This window comes from Limanda limanda, chromosome 7 (genome assembly GCF_963576545.1).
Source record: "Limanda limanda chromosome 7, fLimLim1.1, whole genome shotgun sequence".
In the NCBI taxonomy this organism is placed as follows: domain Eukaryota; kingdom Metazoa; phylum Chordata; class Actinopteri; order Pleuronectiformes; family Pleuronectidae; genus Limanda; species Limanda limanda.
Genome location: NC_083642.1, coordinates 12,288,866 through 12,308,722, shown reverse-complemented (window position 1 = coordinate 12,308,722; position 19,857 = coordinate 12,288,866). Strand labels below are relative to the sequence as shown.

General features: G+C 39.5%; 1 protein-coding gene and 1 long non-coding RNA gene across 2 annotated transcripts; both read right to left on the bottom strand.

Moving 5' to 3' along the window:
* Window positions 1-300: 300 nt before the first annotated feature.
* LOC133004802 (acylamino-acid-releasing enzyme-like) lies at window positions 301-19,483 on the bottom strand. Its single transcript, XM_061074325.1, has 23 exons — window positions 19,406-19,483; window positions 11,058-11,187; window positions 7,377-7,503; window positions 7,206-7,293; window positions 6,902-6,977; window positions 6,711-6,802; window positions 6,042-6,116; window positions 5,778-5,915; window positions 5,588-5,679; window positions 5,423-5,463; window positions 5,072-5,193; window positions 4,290-4,350; window positions 4,096-4,193; window positions 3,956-4,007; window positions 3,763-3,851; window positions 3,433-3,571; window positions 2,755-2,838; window positions 2,200-2,280; window positions 1,542-1,630; window positions 1,034-1,224; window positions 681-783; window positions 488-594; window positions 301-406 (listed from the first exon to the last, which is right to left on the bottom strand). Exons 1-23 carry the CDS (start codon window positions 19,481-19,483, stop codon window positions 301-303), a joined length of 2,259 nt encoding a protein of 752 aa, XP_060930308.1.
* LOC133004803 (uncharacterized) lies at window positions 16,342-19,399 on the bottom strand. Its single transcript, XR_009678342.1, has 6 exons — window positions 19,128-19,399; window positions 18,910-19,028; window positions 18,431-18,495; window positions 18,200-18,302; window positions 18,007-18,113; window positions 16,342-16,380 (listed from the first exon to the last, which is right to left on the bottom strand). It is a non-coding gene; the product is annotated as an uncharacterized LOC133004803 (long non-coding RNA).
* Window positions 19,484-19,857: the final 374 nt, after the last annotated feature.

Below are 19,857 nucleotides of genomic sequence, written 5' to 3'. Positions count from 1 at the left end.
TCAGGAAATCCATGAAACAAAGAGCAGTAAAAGTGAACAGATAGTGATTAACAAATTCCTTTCCTTTGTTATGGAACATCTAACACAGAAAACTCCTTCATTTTGTATTTAAAAACAGTAGCAAAAAAATTCCTGTATTCATGTATTGTGATAATAACAATTTTTTTCACAATTTTTGAAAGCAATTGTGGCAATCATCATCGGACCACAGAGAATACAGGCAAAGTACAAGAACATGTAGTGTGTTCTGGTCGGACAGCACATTCAGATCACTACCATACATTTGTCTGTTATTTATTGTCACTGACTCAAGTGTTGAATTATCCATAGAGCAGTGTTCATAAAGCCGTCAGACTCGGCATCCACCTTGGAGAGAGAGTGGCTGTTCCCTTGGTACCACAGCAGCCTGAACAACACACGTTAGAGCACTTGTCATACAATGCATATCTGACTGTGCATTATTGGTTATGTCAGACAAGATGCTTACCTGACTGGAACCTGCTTTGCTTTCAGTGCCCTGTAATACTCAATTCCCTGCTTGCTCGGTACACGCTTGTCATCTTCCCCCAGGAGAAGCAGGACCGGGGTCTGTACCTAAGAAAAGAGATCTCCTTAGGTTACTACATTGTGTAACAACGCCAATGAAGTCACATATGCAGTCAAGGTACAGGAATCCTCACCTGTGTCACGTGTTTAATGGGGGACTTGTTCAACATCTGTTCCCAAACAGTCGGGTCAGGTAAACAGTCTGTGCTGTAGTTGAAGCCGGCCGTGACCATGCACCTAGTTAAGAAAGTAAAAAAAAAAAAAAATCACTGAATGGTTTTGAGGGGAAGTCCCTGTTGGGTATTCATTACTGAAAACTTCCTTCCCTTACAACGAGACATACACATGCCCTTCACCACACTCACTTGCTTAGAGCTGCAAGGCCAGAATGTCAGAGGTCATGATGAAAAATCACCACACGTGTGTAGCTGTGCATGACTGACACAGCCATAAACAATGGGTAACAACATGTGGGGAAGAGACGTACCAGTCTGGGATGTCTGTGCTGCCAATCATCGAAGCCAAATTGATGACAGGGTTGCGAGCCACGCAGGCCTTGTAGAATGCTGGGTACTGGCCGATCAGATGACAGGCCAGGAAACCACCGTGGGAACCTCCTGAAAGTGCCACTCTCTGTGCGTCAAATTCATCACCTTTCAGAACACTTTCCACAGCAAACTGTTCAGAAGCAAAAAGCGGAAAACTTTTAAAGAACACAGGGACAAAAGTAATTTTTACTTATAGGAGATGAAGATACTTTCAGAGCGTATCAAATTCATGACTTGTTAAACATTCTGTCCTTTGTTTTAAAGGGATTTAAAAGTGTTTAGTGGGAAACAAGCCAGGAATGCAAATGAGGGGGGACTCATATTTGACATGGACTTTGGCTTTTGTAACTTCAGAGACCTTTTACATGCACAAACAAAGTTATATAACACTAAATAAGATTTTTAAAAGCCTTATATGGGCTCATTTGTGGTGCTTTTTGTTCTTACTTGAACATCTTTGACATCCTGGTTGCCAGCATTGCCGGGTAATGAGAGGATACTGTCCTGGCCATATCCAAGAGAGCCACGATAGTTCACTAGAATAAAAAAATTAAGCAAACCAAAAACACATTATTTTCTATGTATCATGGCTAGATATTTTGATGTATTCTTGATCAGATAGAAACACATTTATTAAAGCCGACAGACTCTAAGTGCAGCTGCTGGTTACAACCTGGGCCATGTGAAAAAACTTGGTTGAGAAATGACAACGAGTCATGCTTTTTGTGGTGTCAGTGACGACACACTTCTCCTCTGTAGTCAAAAGTACCCACTACTATTTCCTCATTTAAACTTCTAAAGAAAGTATTAAGAGAAGCCAGTAAAACAACTGTTTGCATAGGATTGATGAAACTGCACATACTACAACACATTCAACAGCAAGTATGAAGTATTCATGTTGACAAAATCTAAGTTATCAAAGCCAGGATAGTTTAGCATTCCAACCTATAATTGGTTTTGCCTGTGAGCATCGAGAAGCATGTTCCTGAAGTATGTGAGAAAATGAATGTGAATAAATGTTAATCTCTGTTAACCTTTGACACACAGAGTTTGAATTCTATCAGTGGATGTCTGTCTTCTGAGCAGGTGTCAAACATGAACTCACCCAGCAGTACAGCAAAGCCCATCCTGCACAGCACAGAGGACGACAGAAGCCATTCAGCTACAATCACTGAGTGGGGACCCCCTAATGGAAAATAACAACAATACAGATTGACAGTTATTATTCATAATTGAGTGTAGTTTTTGCCTCAGTTCTGTCCAGCATGAATGTCACATTTATATTGTAAATGTAAATACTATACATTTAAATATATTAATTGTATAACAGCATTGGAAATCCCTGTTACAAAAGACCATCCTTAGGGTGATTTAACATTTTGTCACTAAGGACAGGATTGTCATAGCAACCACTGTTGCCTTTGCCAATCTTATCTGTAGAAGTAGCTCTTGACTGAGCAGAGACAAATCCCTACACTCACACAATCCTAAAATTAAACTCAGCATGGATTAATAGATTGTTTCACGATGGAAGCATAATGATGATCAATGCAGAACATTAAACATGTAGTCGATACTGTGCGACAATCTTCTATCTGACTTCATTTTGTTTACAGTCGAAACAAGTAATGGCAACAGAACCATGAAGAGAGGAACCAACCATGAGGAGTGACGATAAGAGGCAACTTCACTCCATCTTTCACTTCCTTTGGTTTGATCAACAAGGCTTCAAAGTCAAGGCCAGCTAGAATTAAAAAACAGTTTGTTAGTCTGATTTAATATCACATATATTACTCTATTTGTCTCACAGTAAAACCGAAGCCCTTCATTGACACAATTATTTTATCTGACTTAAATCTAACTGGGAGCTTTCACTGATAAACTTCTTTTATCCTTCTCTGGTAATAGAAGTTGCAAACTGTTAACAGGTTTAACAAAGCAAACAAATGTGTTGATAAGTCTGTTCGACCCAGATCAGCTGAGGTTTGTTTTTTCTTAGAGGAAGGTGGCTGTTAGCTTTACTTGTATGTACTTCACCAGTTTACTAGGAAAACCTTGGCAAATGTAATTCAATTTGATATTTTTTTATAACTCTATGATTTGAGATCTCATACTCTCAGTTTCTTGTGGATTCTGTCAGAAAGGTGTTTATCCAACAGAATGTTTTTAGGCTATACATGTATATGTTGGGGGTATTTGAAAAGACTAGTGTATGCAGAGGTGTTTATCAAATATTCTGTTCCCCTCATATATTTGAAACAATTTAAGAATAGACAAAACTAACCAAATCTCTTCGACCATTTGAAAAAAAAAAAGATGGAAGAATTTGAAGACTTACAGTATTGACTGTTGTCCTGATCTGGGGGAGGTGTGAAGGTCAAGATCTGCCAGTGAATATCAGGTAACACCTGAGAGTCTTCCAAAGTCACCCACTCAATTTGCTCCTGAGAATCTCTGGCTGGAAGGAAACCAACCCTCTGGACAGAGAAATGACATTGCAATGAGTGATGTAACTTATTCTCCATCTCATGAAGTTTTATTTTCTGCATTGCAATGCACCCCAACACAATCCCCATATGTAATTTATGTAAAAACATTCTTATATATACTCTATATGAAATATTATTACTGACATAAAGAACAGTCTTAGTGAAAACACTGATCCTACCAGACTTGGGGGGTAGTTAGGAGAAGAGAAGCTGACAACCATCAGATCTCTCTCTATGGTCAGCAGACACCAGCTCCCAGCATCACGCTCTGCAGACAGAGGTCATTATCAGAACAGTGCTCTTATAAGTAAATTCATTTGTGGAGACTGTCAGCACAAAATCTGTAAACTAAAAAAGTGTCCAGTGACTCACTTGAAGTCAGAGAGGTGACTTTCCCTGTGCTAATATCCACCATCAACAGGTCCTACAAGAGCAAAATGTAAATCTATCAGAAAAAATAGCAATTTGTCCATTGACATAATAAAAAGCCACTTCTCTGGAGCTGACTGTACCTTGCGGCTGCGCTGAGGACAAGCTACAAGAACCCTCTGACTATCGGCTGACCAGCATTGAAGGGACAACTGAGAGCTGTAGAGACCAGTGAACCCATCTGTAAAGACACACCAATGCAGACAGACATAATAAGGTTAATATTTATAGTAGGAAAGAAAGGGGGACATTGATTTTACTCTCAACTATTCCTCACCTTCTCCAGGTAGCTCTACCACATCCACCACCACTGAGGTTTTCTTGGTATACCAGTCATACTAGAAATAATTTGCAAACACAAAGTAAGCATATAGAGCAAATCGAATGTACAGCTGCAACAACTTATTTATATGTCAACAGAATAGAAAACCACAAGATGGAAAATTACGTGTAACTACTATCTTCAGTGAAGACAGTGCCATTTGTAAAGAAGGGAAAGTAGATATACCTGGCACCTTGTACAGACCTGCTATTATCATCTGTCCTGAGAATCTGACAAGTGGTCGACTTAAAGTTCCTCTATTCGCATCTTCCATCTACTGTAACCACTTGTGATCTGATCTCACTTCCCCTCTATGTACATATTAATGAATATGTACGTCATTTTTGTTTGCAAAGACCACATTATGTTGTTTTGACCAAGTCTAATTTTGCATATGTTTCCACTGTATACGTGTTTGTGAGTGTCTGAGAGCAAGAGAGAGGTGGAGAAGGAAGAGAGAGATAGGTATGCACAGAAATATGTCTGTACTGTATGTACTGTGTGTACTAATGAGAGATGTAAAATACTTTAGATTAATTGTGAAACTGTAGCTATTCAAAGAACGTCATCTGAGTGGGTGGTTTTTCATAAATGGTCAGGGACATATTTGCATTCACATGTGGCCCAGACCACCTTGGGTGCATTCAGACCTGCACTAGTGATCAGATCACTCAGGATGAATGTAATAACAGATCTGTACGGGGATCGTGGGGAAAAGAGGCTTCTTTCTGTCTCACCATACAGAGCTTGCTGCACTGCATATGTGGGCCATAGACATAACATTCCAAGTAGACAATTCGACACTGGTCTGGACTCAGCCTGGGGGAATACACTGCACTGGTGCCTGATGACAGCTGCTCTGATGGACATAAACAGACACATGTGAACATCCGCAATTAGTAGCTATAATAATTTTACACTAGACAAGCTGTTAGGTGTGAAATACATTAATATGTGTCAAATTCAGTTGTGAAAACCTTGCCTTCACGCAGAACTCTTGCTTGTCATCATACCATAAATAACATAGTTGATGATTATTAAATAGGAACTATAGACCTAAATGATAGAAGGAGCAAACCCCAACTTACCACATTTACCCCGAGTGAGGTCCACATGGAATAAAGACGACCTGACAGAGAAGGGGAAAACATTACTGAAGAGCAGTATCAGCCTGTGAGCCTTACAAAGATATACAGTTCTCAAAGTCCAGCTTCAATTTTAACTTTTCTCTGACATGTGTAAACAGTAATCACCTCCTGTTGGGGCAGAACTTGAGGCCAAGTCTGAAAGGCTCATGCCAGCAGCCTACAAACACCACACCTGTGTCACCTGGAGCCCAAAATGCCTGCAGAGACCGAGATAGCGAAAGCAAAAGACTATGATGACTACAAATAGACAAACGTTAAAAGAGCACTCATCCTTGCAAGAGACAGTTGAACAAACCTGTCCAGGTGAGATATTTTCAGGCACACATTCCAGCACAGAGACGTTGTCGCCCTCGATGTCCAAAACACAAAGCACCGGGCAGTTCTTACCAACCAGTGCTTCTCCCCAGTCGTCACGGAAGACAAACTGCTCCCCCTGCAGGAATGTTTTTTTATAAACCAGATCAAACTACGGACAATTGACATAGGAATGTAAAAATTAAACCTTTGATGAGTGACAATGTTTTCAATTTTGAAATTTGACAGTGTTCATTTCAATTACTTTTACAGTCTCCCTTTTCTCCTCTCTCATAGTTTCCACCTCGTCCCCAGTAGAAGACAGATCTGGTGACACAGTCTACAAGCAGAAAGGAGACAGAATAATGAGCAATGACATTTACATTACATTAATCCTACACACAGTGCCTAGGAGCTATGGTCAATGGTGAAAAAATACTAAATCTGTTCTGACGTCCACATTCCAGCAAGGCATGTCTAGGTATTTAATTTTTTTAAAGGTGAAAATACATGGGATGCAGTCAACATGAAAACTGTTCAACATGCACCGGTTTGTCAAGTTGCTAAACAATAAGCTTCCACTCAATGGCATGCAACAACTATTGAGATATATCTGCTCTATCGTGTTGAGTCTGAATCTGCTGAAGTCAACAGTCTACTGACTTAGTGATTCAGGATCAGCAAGAAAGGTTTTTTATCCCCAACTTGGATTCTTGGATTAAATTCTTTACAGAAACTCACTGAATAGCTGGAAACTTGTATCTACACTGTGCAATTAAGGTAAGTAACCATGGAGCGACTTTAAAAAGTTTGTTTTGTTTTTACAGTACTGAACACATTGACACATTGAGGGGGAAAGCAACATGCTTGAAACTCTTTGATTGTAGAGCACAGTGCAGCAGCGTTTTGTGTGACTCAGTTTCTGCCAACAGACCTGAAAGAAGGATTCAGCCTTGGGCCTCTTTTTCTCCGCCACATACAGCAGGTGGGTCTCAGAATGGGACCAAACCAAGCAGCCAAAGTGCTCTAGGGATGCAAACAATTGTGTGATTAACACCTGCACTGGCACATGTAAAAAGTCAAGTTTCATAGAAACTGATTAACAGAAAAATTCTGATGTCTCACCGTCTTCATACACTTTGCCGTGCTTCTTTAAAGCTGTTAGATTGATGCTCTTCATCTTGATATTTTTACTCCAGATCTGCAGCGTCACAAAGACGTCAGGAGAAGAGAGCAAAGTCAGGTGATGACAAGACATGTGTCTTTTTGCTTTCAATTTGTGCTTCTGATATTTGAATACCAATATTTTAAAAACATAACTTGATCTGGAGTAAATGTGTGTTAAATATTCAACCTAAAACTAACTGTAGTGGAACAAAGACATTCATCATAGTGGATGTGAGTGTGAGTGAGAAGGATGACCACACACCTCCAGAAACTGTTTGTCCTCCGCTTTGATTTTACACTCTCTGACAACAGCCTTCATATCACCTGACGGGGAATCCTTGCTCAACAACCTGACAGGAGGAACACATTGATGAGAAACAGGTCGAGGGGAACACTTCCAACTCCAGATAAAAGGACAAAATGTTGTACATACTCTCCTTTAATCTCAGTGCAGTTTCCTGAAGCTACAGAGAAGACCACCGACTTATCATTGTGGAATACAATGTACTGCCGGCAAAACTTGACATTCTCATTCCTCTCCAGGTCACGTTGGCTCCACTCTGCAGAGAACAGAAAACAAATACAATAATTTTCAAAAATAGAGCCCACACAAAGACCTGGGGAGCGTTCAAATACTCCATTCAAGTTAGGAAAGATCCTAACTGTGTTAAATGATCCGGAAGTATTTCAGCAGCTGCTGAAATAAGAACTGCTTGAATTCACGATGAACAACAAGCACATTGAAATTTTAGTTCACAATATCATCATCAGAACTAAATATAATTCTAAATATAATGATCCGAACTAAAAGCTAATATAAATATGATCATTAAAAATAAGTTAAGTTAAAATATAGTTATTTTTAGTATAATGCAGGCTAGAGAATTTTTTTTCACTTCAATAAGCTTTTCTGCACGTATATTCCTCACATGATCATTTGATCAACATTTCAGTTGCGTTTGTTTCATTTTAATTTCCAAGGAAACCTAGTTGTTCCTTTAATTAAACTGAAAACCTCACATTTTCATTTTGAGAAACAGTTTCTCGGTACGTGTCATTCTGTTGTGTCAAGCGTGTTGGTTTATCCTTAAATATGAGAGAAGCCGATCCAAGGTTTTGGTTCAATCAAGTGCTTTATTTAAAGATACAATGAAGAGTTATTCATAGCTATGGACAATTATCACAGCCTATGCTAATTAAGTTAGCAGTAGGAAGTTGACAATGGTCCCGAACAGCAGGGGTTTGATATAATTATAACAGTAGATTTGATGTGATTTGTTATAAAATATTGGAGGGGTGTCACCGCAAATCACTTCTGATCTCCCTTATTGGTCCAGCCACAGTCCCACGCCTCTTGTCCCCGAATCCAGGAAGTGACATAGCAGCAGCTCTCCGTCATGCTCCTACGCTACTCTGCCAGTTGCTAGGCAACTCTATCCAGCTAGTCTGATGTTGTCTCATAGCCTAGCCTTGAGTAGAAAAATGTCATGCTCCAGCCATCTTGGCTGCACCAACCTAACCATGACAACTCTCTCGTCTCTCTCTTATCAAGACAGCTGTGAGACTGACCATCGTTGTGACGCACTCTCATTGCTAGCAAATTCCAATTTTTAAATAGATAAAAGAAAGGTTTCAAATAATGATTTGTATAAGGTATTATACCTGACTCAAACTGCTCCTACCTCCCCTCCCGCCTTTATTGCAAAGAGTGAGTGCCATTGTAATTGGAGAAAATATTATTGTGTGTCTGCTTCATCAAAACAAACTTGACATTCGGCTCCTTGAAACCAAAGCAACATACAACATTAAAGGGACTCTTACCTTTGTTGCATTTTTACACTTTTTGTGGATAAGGTTAAATTGGTATTAATAAGGTAATGACACTCTTAAATGCAAGACAGACCCACCAGGAGTTAAAGCAAACAATTATTTCACTCTCGTAATATTTAGTGAAAACTTCAACCAATAAAATTCTTCGGACCGAAGGACCTTATTGGCCGACAGACCTGTCTGTTTGCTGCATGGACATGCAGGTTTTCCGTCTGCTTCTTGTGGCGCATTCGGGCCCGCGTCATCAAGGCGCGTCCTCAACTAGAGGGTTTGTTTTGATTCCACGGCAGACAGTAGCGAGTAGCGACCGTAGCGACTGACGATGGCAGACAAAGGTGGTCCACGGCGTACTGAAACAGCCGCTCCCAGGGGGAAAAACTAAAGAAAAAACACCGCGGATGGGAACGAGGGGGTGGGGCATTGGAGGAAGGCGGGATGATTCGAATGTGCTGTAATTCTCAAATGCAACAAAGGTAAGAGTCCCTTTAAGTCAACAACGTCACTCTGTCTGACCTCCAGGACTTATCAGACAGCTGCTCGAAATCTATATGATGTTGAATGAATCCAAGGGAATACGCCTTTAATATCAGAAGTTAGAAATTACAACAAGTGAAAGATTCATTATTAACACTAAGCAGCAACAGTTATTAAAATTATTTGTATGAAGGCATAATATCTAGCCAAAACTACTCCTATCTTTATTGTTAAGAGTACAAATATAATTTGAAATGATGCTATCTTTATTTGTTTAGAATTCTGTCAGCCACAGCCTATAGTTAAAAGTTGAAATCCTCACAGTTGTGGACAGGAAACTTTACCATAATTGTGTGCACTGCACAAAGTACCCTGCAGTCTGTGTAACTTATCTAATAAATTTGACATTTTCTTTTTTGTAACTGGCTGTAAGTGAAGTTTATCTGCACCGTGAGTCTCCTTTCCTGGCTCCTTATTACTTCTCCTTCACATCCTTTTTGGGCCTGGTCACTTTTTTCCATATGGAAGGAGGGATGAAGTAGTAGGGGGAAGAGGAGGTGATTGTGACAGATGGTGTGACGTGTTGGTTGTGGCCAGTGTTGCCACAGTTACTTTGAAAAAGTAACTTAGTTACTTTACAGATTAATTGATTTTAAAAGTAACTTAGTTAGATTACAAGTTACTTGATTTTAAAAGTAACTAAGTTAGATTACAAGTTACTTTATTAGTTACATTCAGAAGCTGCCGACAACACCCCCGTCGCCTCAACTTAAAAATGACAACCGGTTTTGCCAACACTCACTTTATTAGAAGTGCATTTTTAATAGTAATGTACACAACAACAATGTACAATGTATCTCCTGACATTTTAAGTTGAACTTTCGAACTATTTCCTGAAAAAAATACAGTCTTTCTTGACTTCACTTAACATAAATACTTGTTTTTCTAAAATAAAATAATGACAGTCTTTCTTGACCTGACATATTTAACTGTTAACACTCTAATGGCAAAACTTACTATTTATGATCTACATTGTTTATAAAATGTAACTATTCAATTCTTTTCAACATGTTTTATGAACATTGTACCTGTTAATCACAGCATTAGAGAAGCAATGATTGGTTTTACAAAAAAAAACACGTGTATAACACCACATGTAGGCTGATACTACATGTGGTGACCATAACTTTGGTCTAATCTTATGTTGTTATCGCATGTAATGAGTGAAACAGTGGAGTGGGGCGAGTGGTCCGCACCAGCCGAGGCGCACCGCCGGGGGGGGGGGGGGGGGGGCGAAGGGGGGGGGGGGGTTTCCCCAGCGGGCGCAGTAGCTGAGGTGATTCGAGAGAAGGGCCCGGCACGCGGCCAGAGTCGCCGACCCGGTCCCCTCCGACGGCCCGCCTTCTGCACCGGCGACGGACACCACCCCGCGGTCCAAGAGAAAGAAAGCCCCGCACCAGAGACGCCGTGAGGCGCCGCGGACGAGAACCTCCTCTCCCAAAATACGTCGAGGCGGGCCGCACACCGAGCCTCCGGCTGCGTGGAGAGGAGAGCGCCAGGTCGACTGCTCCCCCAGCCGCGATAATAATTTCTCACAGCACACCTGACGATCTCTCAATCAAATATATATTTTACTATTAATGACAAAATAGTAACGGACAGTGACTTGGACAAGTAACTTCAATCTAATTACTGGTTTGGAAATAGTAACGCGTTAGATTACTCGTTACTGAAAAAAGTGGTCAGATTAGAGTAAAGCGTTACTAAGTAACGCGTTACCGGCATCACTGGTTGTGGCACACACACGCACCTGTGTAGATGTTGCTGTATTTGCCTCCATACTGGGAGGTGACGACAGGTCCCACGTCGGCTCTGCTCAGCGAAGGGAAGAGGCTGATCTCCCGGTAGAGTCGGGCTATTTCCTCCGGGTTGCTCATCACCTGACACTACATGAAAAGAAGAGTTTGTGTAAGTAAGTGTCACAGGAAATTTCAGAGAGTTTTTGGTTAATGGCTGGTCATCTGCAGGCAGCACAGAAAAATGCCAGGAACTTAGCCTAGGAATGTTGGGAGGTGACCCCACTACTCCTAGGCCTAGGGGAGGCTGTCACATGTAAATGACAATGCTATGAGCTTTTCAAATGAAAATCAGGATAGTTTCACTCACTTCTAAAAGTTACTAACTAGGGTACCAACTAAAATATCTGGCGTAAGTACACCAGGCTTAACATTAATATAAAATCTGAATTTGTAGCTTATATGGAATTCCCATTTGTAAGTAAGTGTGCTATAATTAATTACATTGAATACCATGATCAAATACCAATGCTTTCTGCTGTAACCCAAACACTGTGCCTCACATAAAGCATATCAGTTGTGTCATCACGTATCAAAGTCCCAAATATTTGTCCTCCCAAAATACTGGCAAATTCAGCACCATATTCATGTGTCAACTAAGCTGTTGACTCTGCTGAAATTCTCTCATAATTTGAACTTCAATTGTCTTATGTTTGTTATTAAACTTTCTCAGTATTTGAGCATGTTAAAGCCATCAAAAAGCCAATTATTTTGACTGAAAAAACATTATAAAGATACATTACAGACCCATACTTCTATCACTAAAACTACTCCTATGACTATATAAACATGTTTATTGTACGTAATCAAAAATGAGCCCACATTTTATACTTATATATATATATGAAGATAAAACTGCCAATGACACATACAAATATATTTTCTCAACCTTTTACTCCCACCAAACTCAAATTATAACATAGTTTGTTATAACATATTAAATCTGCTTAATTCAACAAGGGTCAGGTGGAAAATATTCAACTCACCAGACGGTTGATTCAGTGAAGGTGAAGTTTGTTTAGGCAATGAGTTAAAAATCTTTCAAAATAAAGTTTTGATCTCTGAAGAGTTCCGTTCCTCACAATAGGTTTATTTGTCAAATTTTAAATCAAAGACATCAAAGCTGTCTTAAATGTCTTTAATGTTTTTAAATAAATATTATCATGAGTTAGGTGACAACAGTAAACAGTAACAGTAGTAACAGTAACAGTAGGTGGCGGTAATTCAACTATGGATGCCAACCGCCAACAAACCAAATGAAGAAGAAGATCCTGATTTGTTACAGAAACACATAACACTGTGCCAATCAAAGTGTGTTTTATCTCTTCATACAGTGAAATCTGACTTCTAACCCTACGCATTTAGAAGGAAAAAAAGGGCCTCACTGTCTCACACCCTGTTCGGTGCTTGTGCCCTAATAATAATAACAATAACACTTCACTTCCTGCTTCCGTCACGTGATGTTGATTATTGCCTGCTAATTGCTCATTACGGTCAACGCTATCAATGGCAGATCACACTGAAAATGTAATGTAAATTGAATGATAGTTGTAAAACTGGGTCCCAAACATTGTACTTGATGGCTCCTCTGTTGGTGTGGAACATCAGTGGGTGCACCTCTACTCCCAGAGTAGCTAGAAAATTAGGCAAAGAACAAAGGTGAGTATGTGAAACATAAAAAGTATAACGAGATGGGCCAAGGAATGAGCAACACAAATGTTGTAACAGGGCTAGGAGATTTTATATGCTCCCAAAAATTCATAAGGATCCAGAAAAATGGACTGTACCACTAGAAGTGCCTCCAGGCAGGCCAATAGTATCTGACTGTGGAAGTGAAACGTACTAAACTGCAGAATTTATCAATTATTATCTCAATCCATTGTCAATAGGACACCCATTCTATATTAAAGATACATATCACTTTCCAGAAATTGTTAAAAACCTACAAATCCCTCCACATTCATTAGTGTTCACCATGGATATAGACAGCTTATATACCAATATTGATACCAAAGCGGGAGTATTGGCTGTGAAAAACATAATGAAAAAATATCCTAACATCAAAAGGCCGGATCAGGCGCCATAACAATTATTTTAATTCACTTACCACAAATGATTTTGAGTTTAATGGACAATTTTATTTACAAATCAAAGGGAAGGCGATGGGCAAAAAAATCGCACCCGTCTGTGCCAATATTTTCATGGCAGATTGGAAAGAGAAAGCCCTGGCAGAAGGCCGTTGCATTATTTTAGATATTTAGATGACATTTGGGGGATTTGGACCCACTCCAAGGAGGAGTTCGATGCATTTGTTAACCATGGTATTCAAGCGACAGACAATCACACAATCACATAAATTGAACATCAAGGTTTATTTTAAGGACACTGATACACATAAACTGCTCTTTAAAACGAGCTGGTGAGTTTACACAGAATATGTACAATTCAGATATAACAGCAGCAGTCAAAATACTGTTTAGTGCTCTACGAAATAGGGGATATTCAAGATCATTTTTAAGACACTGTTTAAATTACTATAAAGAACAAAAACCACAAATAGATAGATAAATGATTCTTATTATTACAACATTATCTACTATTAGTGGAGTAATGAACAACAAACTTAAGAACATTTTTCAAACAATGATACAAGATCAAGGATCACTGGAGGAATACAAACTTAAAATACCTGCTAGTTAAGTAAGGCAACACTCACACCAAAGCATCACAAGAAAAACAATATGTTATAATAAGTGTTTTGAAACTTAAATTCATCAGAAACACACACACCAAGATCAATTTCATAATTTCACAGCACAGACGTCCAATTGCGTGTACTTAATATTCTGTGAAAAATTTGGGAAAATGGGAAAACAGTATGAAGGAGAAACAAAAAATTCCATAGCCACAAGAATGGTACAACACAGGTATAATTTGTGACACAAGAAAAATACAAATACTTCTCTAGTCAATCACTTCAAATTACATGTACCACAATCACTTAGAGTAGCAGGCCTCCAATACAATTTGTCTTGGACTGATATAGAATGAAGGAAAATGGAGAGAAGATGGAACAACCAATTGGCCTGAAAGTTAAAATAAATTCAACAATTATGTGAATATTTCATGACTCCTAAACAACATGGGGCATTTAATTAGAATGAAGATAATAGTCAGCACCCAGGAGACATAATTCATAAAGTGTACAGTGGGTTTAGAATCCTGGCCGTGGACTAGGGCCCACATCCTAACCATTTTCTACCCAAGCCTAAACCTAAACCTACTCTATTATTGCATAAACCTAACTCACACACTCTCTCTTCCTAAACCTAACCTTACGCTGGGTTCACACCGGACGCTGAAGCGCGCGCTAATCTCTAGCACGCAGGCGCTTGGCTGTTCACATCGGACGCTGAAGCGCAGCGCTAATAATACCACATACTTTTGCTGTTATCAGCCTACAGTAAAATGGCATTTAATGATTTTTTTCTAGAGTTGGAGAGTAAGTTTTAGGTTAGCACAGTGTCCGGTGTGAACCCAACGTTAGACTCTTGCCCTAACCCTAACCACTATGGACCCTTGCCTAAACCTAACCTCCGAACTAGACTAAATAAGAATGGCAGTGGCCTATTGCCCTATTGCTAACCATTTTTAACCCATGCTTAAACCTAAGTCTCCTCTACTATTGCCTAAACCTTACCCACGTTCTCTCTGCCAAAAAGCTAACCTTGGATCCTGGCCTTTGCCTAAACCTAAAACCTTCTAACTTGAGAGTGTTGAGTGTTTATCTAAGTCCAGATATTCTATACAACATATTCTCCAAATTACACTAATCAAAAAGAATAAATAAACACATATATACATATATATAATGATTTACTCACAAGAACAAGAAATTCACAAAGAATAATGAAAAAAAGACAATTCGTAGACGTCACAAAGTAGTAATAACAACATTATTTATTACAAAATCAATATATGGATGTAGTCTACTCAAATGAATAACATGTAATTTGATATGTGAGTTAAAACAATCACAGTTTATGGATATGACAGTCACAATTTTATTTTAAATAGAATATAAATGAATAAATATATCACTTAAGTCCAATAAAATATAATATATTCATAGATACACGGTAATGATAATATATATAAACAGGTTTATTTTTATTCACAGGTTTAGAATTAAAGGATCACAGTGGAATAGACAAGGGGGAGGAGTTTGTGAGAGGCAGACTACAAATAGAGGAGCCCTCAGTCTTCACTCACTCTTGCTCTGAAAGTTGTAGTGGAAGGACCTCACAGCTCAGATAGAAATATGTTGCTTTGTCAGAGGCCTAAGACCTGAAGAAGACCCAAGAGGTTAGAGAATAACTGTTTTTGTGATTTTATTTTTAGTTTGTTTCTTTGAGTCATTTTATTTTTGATTTAATTTCATGTAAAAAACAATGGTTCCAAGTTGCATTCTAAGCTTACTCAAGTATTCTTACGACTCCCGAGTTTTTCCCTGTCATGCAGGCAGCGCCATAGGTTGTGATACCGCCGCACATGTCCAAGCTTAGTCCCACTGAACTCAAATACAAGCTGATAATCACATCTCAAGCACATCTTTTAAATCATCTCTCAAAAAGAAATCAGACCAATTTGCTTTTCACTTCTTTTAAACTATTTATTTTTTGCACAAATGTGCCAAATTAATGGCAACATTTTCCAGCAGCAAAAACCGCCCCAGCCATATCCAGCCTTGCTGTTCTCCACCCAATCCTGTGTAGGAACAAATAATTCAAGTTATGTTATAACTCATGATCATGCATGAAAAAAAGATAAACAATCTTTGAAATTTCTCTGCACCACTAACCCTCTTATTCATCATGCGCCTTATTTCCCGAGTCAATTCCTATGAATAGGAATATACATGGTATGGTTGGAAAGATATCCTGAGGAGCAAATAAATAATGTGTATAAACAACAGCCACGTATCCTTTCAATACCTTAATATCCTCATCGGACAGCTGTCCATCTGAAATTACACAAAAAACGTATTTCTTTCAAAAGCATATGAATTATTTAAAAAGAAGAACATTCTTAGTGAAAGCACTGATCCTACCAGACTTGGGGGGGGGGGGGGAGAGAGAGTTGGGACACATCAGATCTCTCTCTCTATGGTCAGCAGAGGTTAGGTGTTTAATGATCCATAGAACGGAGTTCATCAAGCCGTCAGCCTCTGCATCCAGCGTGGAGAAAGAGTGGCTGCTCCCTTGGTAACACAGCAGCCTAAACAACACACGTTAGAGCACTTGTCATCAGTGTTGGTCAAGTTACTTCTAAAAAGTAATTAGTTAGAGTTACAAATTACTTCTCCCAAAAAGTAATTGAGTTAGTAACTCAGTTACCACATTGTTAGAGTAATTAGTTACTCAGCAAAGTAACTGTGGCGTTATTTTTCATGTTTTATAACGCTGTTACGTTCTGTAACATCTTTAACGTCAAAGATGTTTATATTAACTGATTGAAGAATAAAAACACTATATACAGTATTTTAGAACATTTGGTATTTATTTGAACTCAATAGATTGCAGCCTGCCATATGATGCATAGAATTAAAACATATAAAAATAAATATTGAAAATAAAATTCAAGTGCAAATTTGGGTAAACTTGGGTAAAAAGAAACAAAGGAAAATCTGGCCATTAAGTAGTGCCATTATCTGTACTTGTATACCATTGCACAATAAACATAACACTATCCAACTCTTAAATATTCAAAACAGTAACAAAATGAAATGTTAAAAATAAATAATATTCAGCTATTCACACTTTGCAATCAAGTGCAAAACACGCAAATGTAAACTTGGGTAAAAAGTAACAAAGGAAGATCTGGCCATTAAGTATAGTGCAAATCTCTGTAAAAGAAACAATCGAAAATTTGACCTTTAAGTAGTGCAATTCTCTGAACCTGTATATTATTGCACAATAAACAGAGCACTATCCAACTCTCAATGTAGCTTAACATGTTGTTCATTCTCAGTGAAAATGATCAATGCATTAATCTATCTATACTGAAATACTCCTCTCATCTAACAATTAAACCAGTGGTTGTAACGTAGGAGGAGAAGCTTTTCAAATCTTTTGTCCGACAGCCTGTTCCTCTTCGGAGAGAAAACAAGTTTGCCCAGGCTGAACAGTCTCTCAACAGGTGCACTAGATGGAGTAGCAGCATTGTAACGTAGTGACATTTACTTGATGAGAGAAAATCCACACAGAGAGTTTAAGTTTTGTTCTGAAGATCTAATATAGTCTGCCACCTGGTTTTCTGCTGAAGAGGTGTCCTCATCCTCCTCAAAAGCAAAGAAATCGCTCTCTTTGGCTGAATCTGTGTGATGTGAAGATGTGCTGCTGGTACCTGGCTGTGGTTCTTCATGGACAATTTTACGGCACTCTGCCAGCAAACTTGCCTTAGCCTTATCCTTTAACTCCTGTGACCACAGCCAGCGAAGTTTGAATTTCCCTGGCTCGTCGCCATTGTCGCTGTCTTGAGCTGTAGTCAGAGCGTGCAGTGAGACAGCGTGAGCAGGGCATCCGCGCGCCCACCCAGCCAATCATCATCGCGTTTGCAACGGTGTCGTCATCCCCCCGCCCTGCTCTCTCCACGCAGCTGGGGTGTAATATGACACCGCACGCTTCATTCAACCAAATTGTAGTAACGCGCCACTTTACATTATCAATAACGATAACGGCGTTGTAACGATGACAAAAGTAATTAATTAGATTACTCCGTTACTGAAAAAGAACTCCGTTAGTAACGCCGTTATACTTAAACGCCGTTACTCCCAACACTGCTTGTCATACAATGTATATCTGAGTACTGTGTGTTATTGGTTATGTAAGACAAAATGCTTACCGGACTGGAATCTGCTTTGCTTTCAGTGCCCTGTAGTATTCGATTCCCTGCGTGCTCGGTACACGCTTGTCCTGCTCCCCCAGGAGAAGCAGGACCGGGGTCTGTACCTAAGAAAAGAGATCTCCTTAGGTTACTATATTGTGTAACAACGCCAATGAAGTCACATATGCAGTCAAGGTGCAGGAATCCTCACCTGTGTCACGTGTATAATGGGGGACATTTCTAACATCTTTTTCAAAACAGTAGAGTCAGGTAGACGCTCTGGGCTGTAATTGAACCCGCCCGTGACCATGCACCTAGTTAGGTAGGAAACAGAACAGAAATTTCACTGAATGGTTTTGAGGGGAAGTCCCTGTTGGATGTTCACTACTGAAAACTTCTTTCCATTACAACAAGACATACACATGCCCTTCACCACACTCACTTGCTTAAAGCTGCCAGGCCAGAATGTCAGAGGTAACAATGATAAAACACCACACGTGTGTAGCTCTGCATGATCAGATAGAAACACATTTATTAAAGCCTGCTGGTTACAACCTGGGCCATGTGAAAAAACTCGGTTGAGAAATGACAACGAGTCATGCGGTATCTATTTGTGGTATCAGTGACGACACACTTCTGCTCTGTAGTCAACAGTATCCACTACAATTTCCTCATTTAAACTTCTCAAGAAAGTCTTTAGAGAAACCAATAAAACAACTGTTTGCATAGGATTGATGAAACTGCACATACTACAAGACATACAACAGCAAGTATGAAGTATTCATGTTGACAAAATCTGAGTTATCAAAGCCAGGATAGTTTTGCATTCGTAAATGTGCTGGCAATTTAACAGTAGACAAAACAGACTAAATCTCATCGGACCATTTGAAAAAAACTAAAATGAAGAATTTCAAGACTTACAGTATTGACTGTTGTCCTGATCTGGGGGAGGTGTGAAGGTCAAGATCTGCCAGTGGTTCTACAGCACCTCTACAGCAGTTGGGTCTCAGAGTGGGACCAAAACAAGCAGCCAAATTTCTCTAGGGATGCAAACAATTGTGTGATTAACACCTGCACTGGCACATGTAAAAAGTCAAGTTTCATAGAAACTGATTAACAGAGAAATTCTGATGACTCACCATCTTCATAGACTTTGCCGTGCTTTTTTAGGGCTGTTATATTGATGCTCTTCATCTTGATGTTTTTACTCCAGATCTGCAGCGTCACAAAGTAGTAACTTTGGGGGTGATTGTGACATATCGTGTTGGTTGTGGCACACACACGCACCTGTGGTGATGTGACTGTATGTGCCTTCATACTCGTTGATGACGACAGGTCCCACGTCGGCTCTACTCAGCGAAGGGAAGAGCCTGATCTCCCGGTAGAGTTGTGCTATCTCCTTCGGGTGGCTCATCACCTGACAACACCCAGCAGACAAACTCACAGCACGTCCCGGTGACACAAACCGTCTCACAGCGAACAACACCTGAGTCATGTTCTAGCCGGGAAGCTAGGCGGCTAACTCGGCTAGTTTACCACCAACAACACGGGAGTCTGTGACACATTAGCTTTAGTACGAGCAGGAACTTCCCATTGCAGCTGTTAGCAAGTCCGCCTGCTAGCTCTACTAGCCGCTTGCTAAGTGAGCTGGTGTCAAAACACTTAGCAAGTATAAAAAGGAATTTGTACATTTACTTATTTACAGTTAAAGTTGATTCTGTCAGCGTGTCAAGGTAGCCCAAAAAAAAACATGTTATTACTTCCTGTAACTTACGAAATAAGAATATTATTTCGTAAGTTAGAATATCAGTGATATTAACTGTCACTGACTTAAGTGTTGAATTATCCATAGAGCGGAGTTCATAAAGC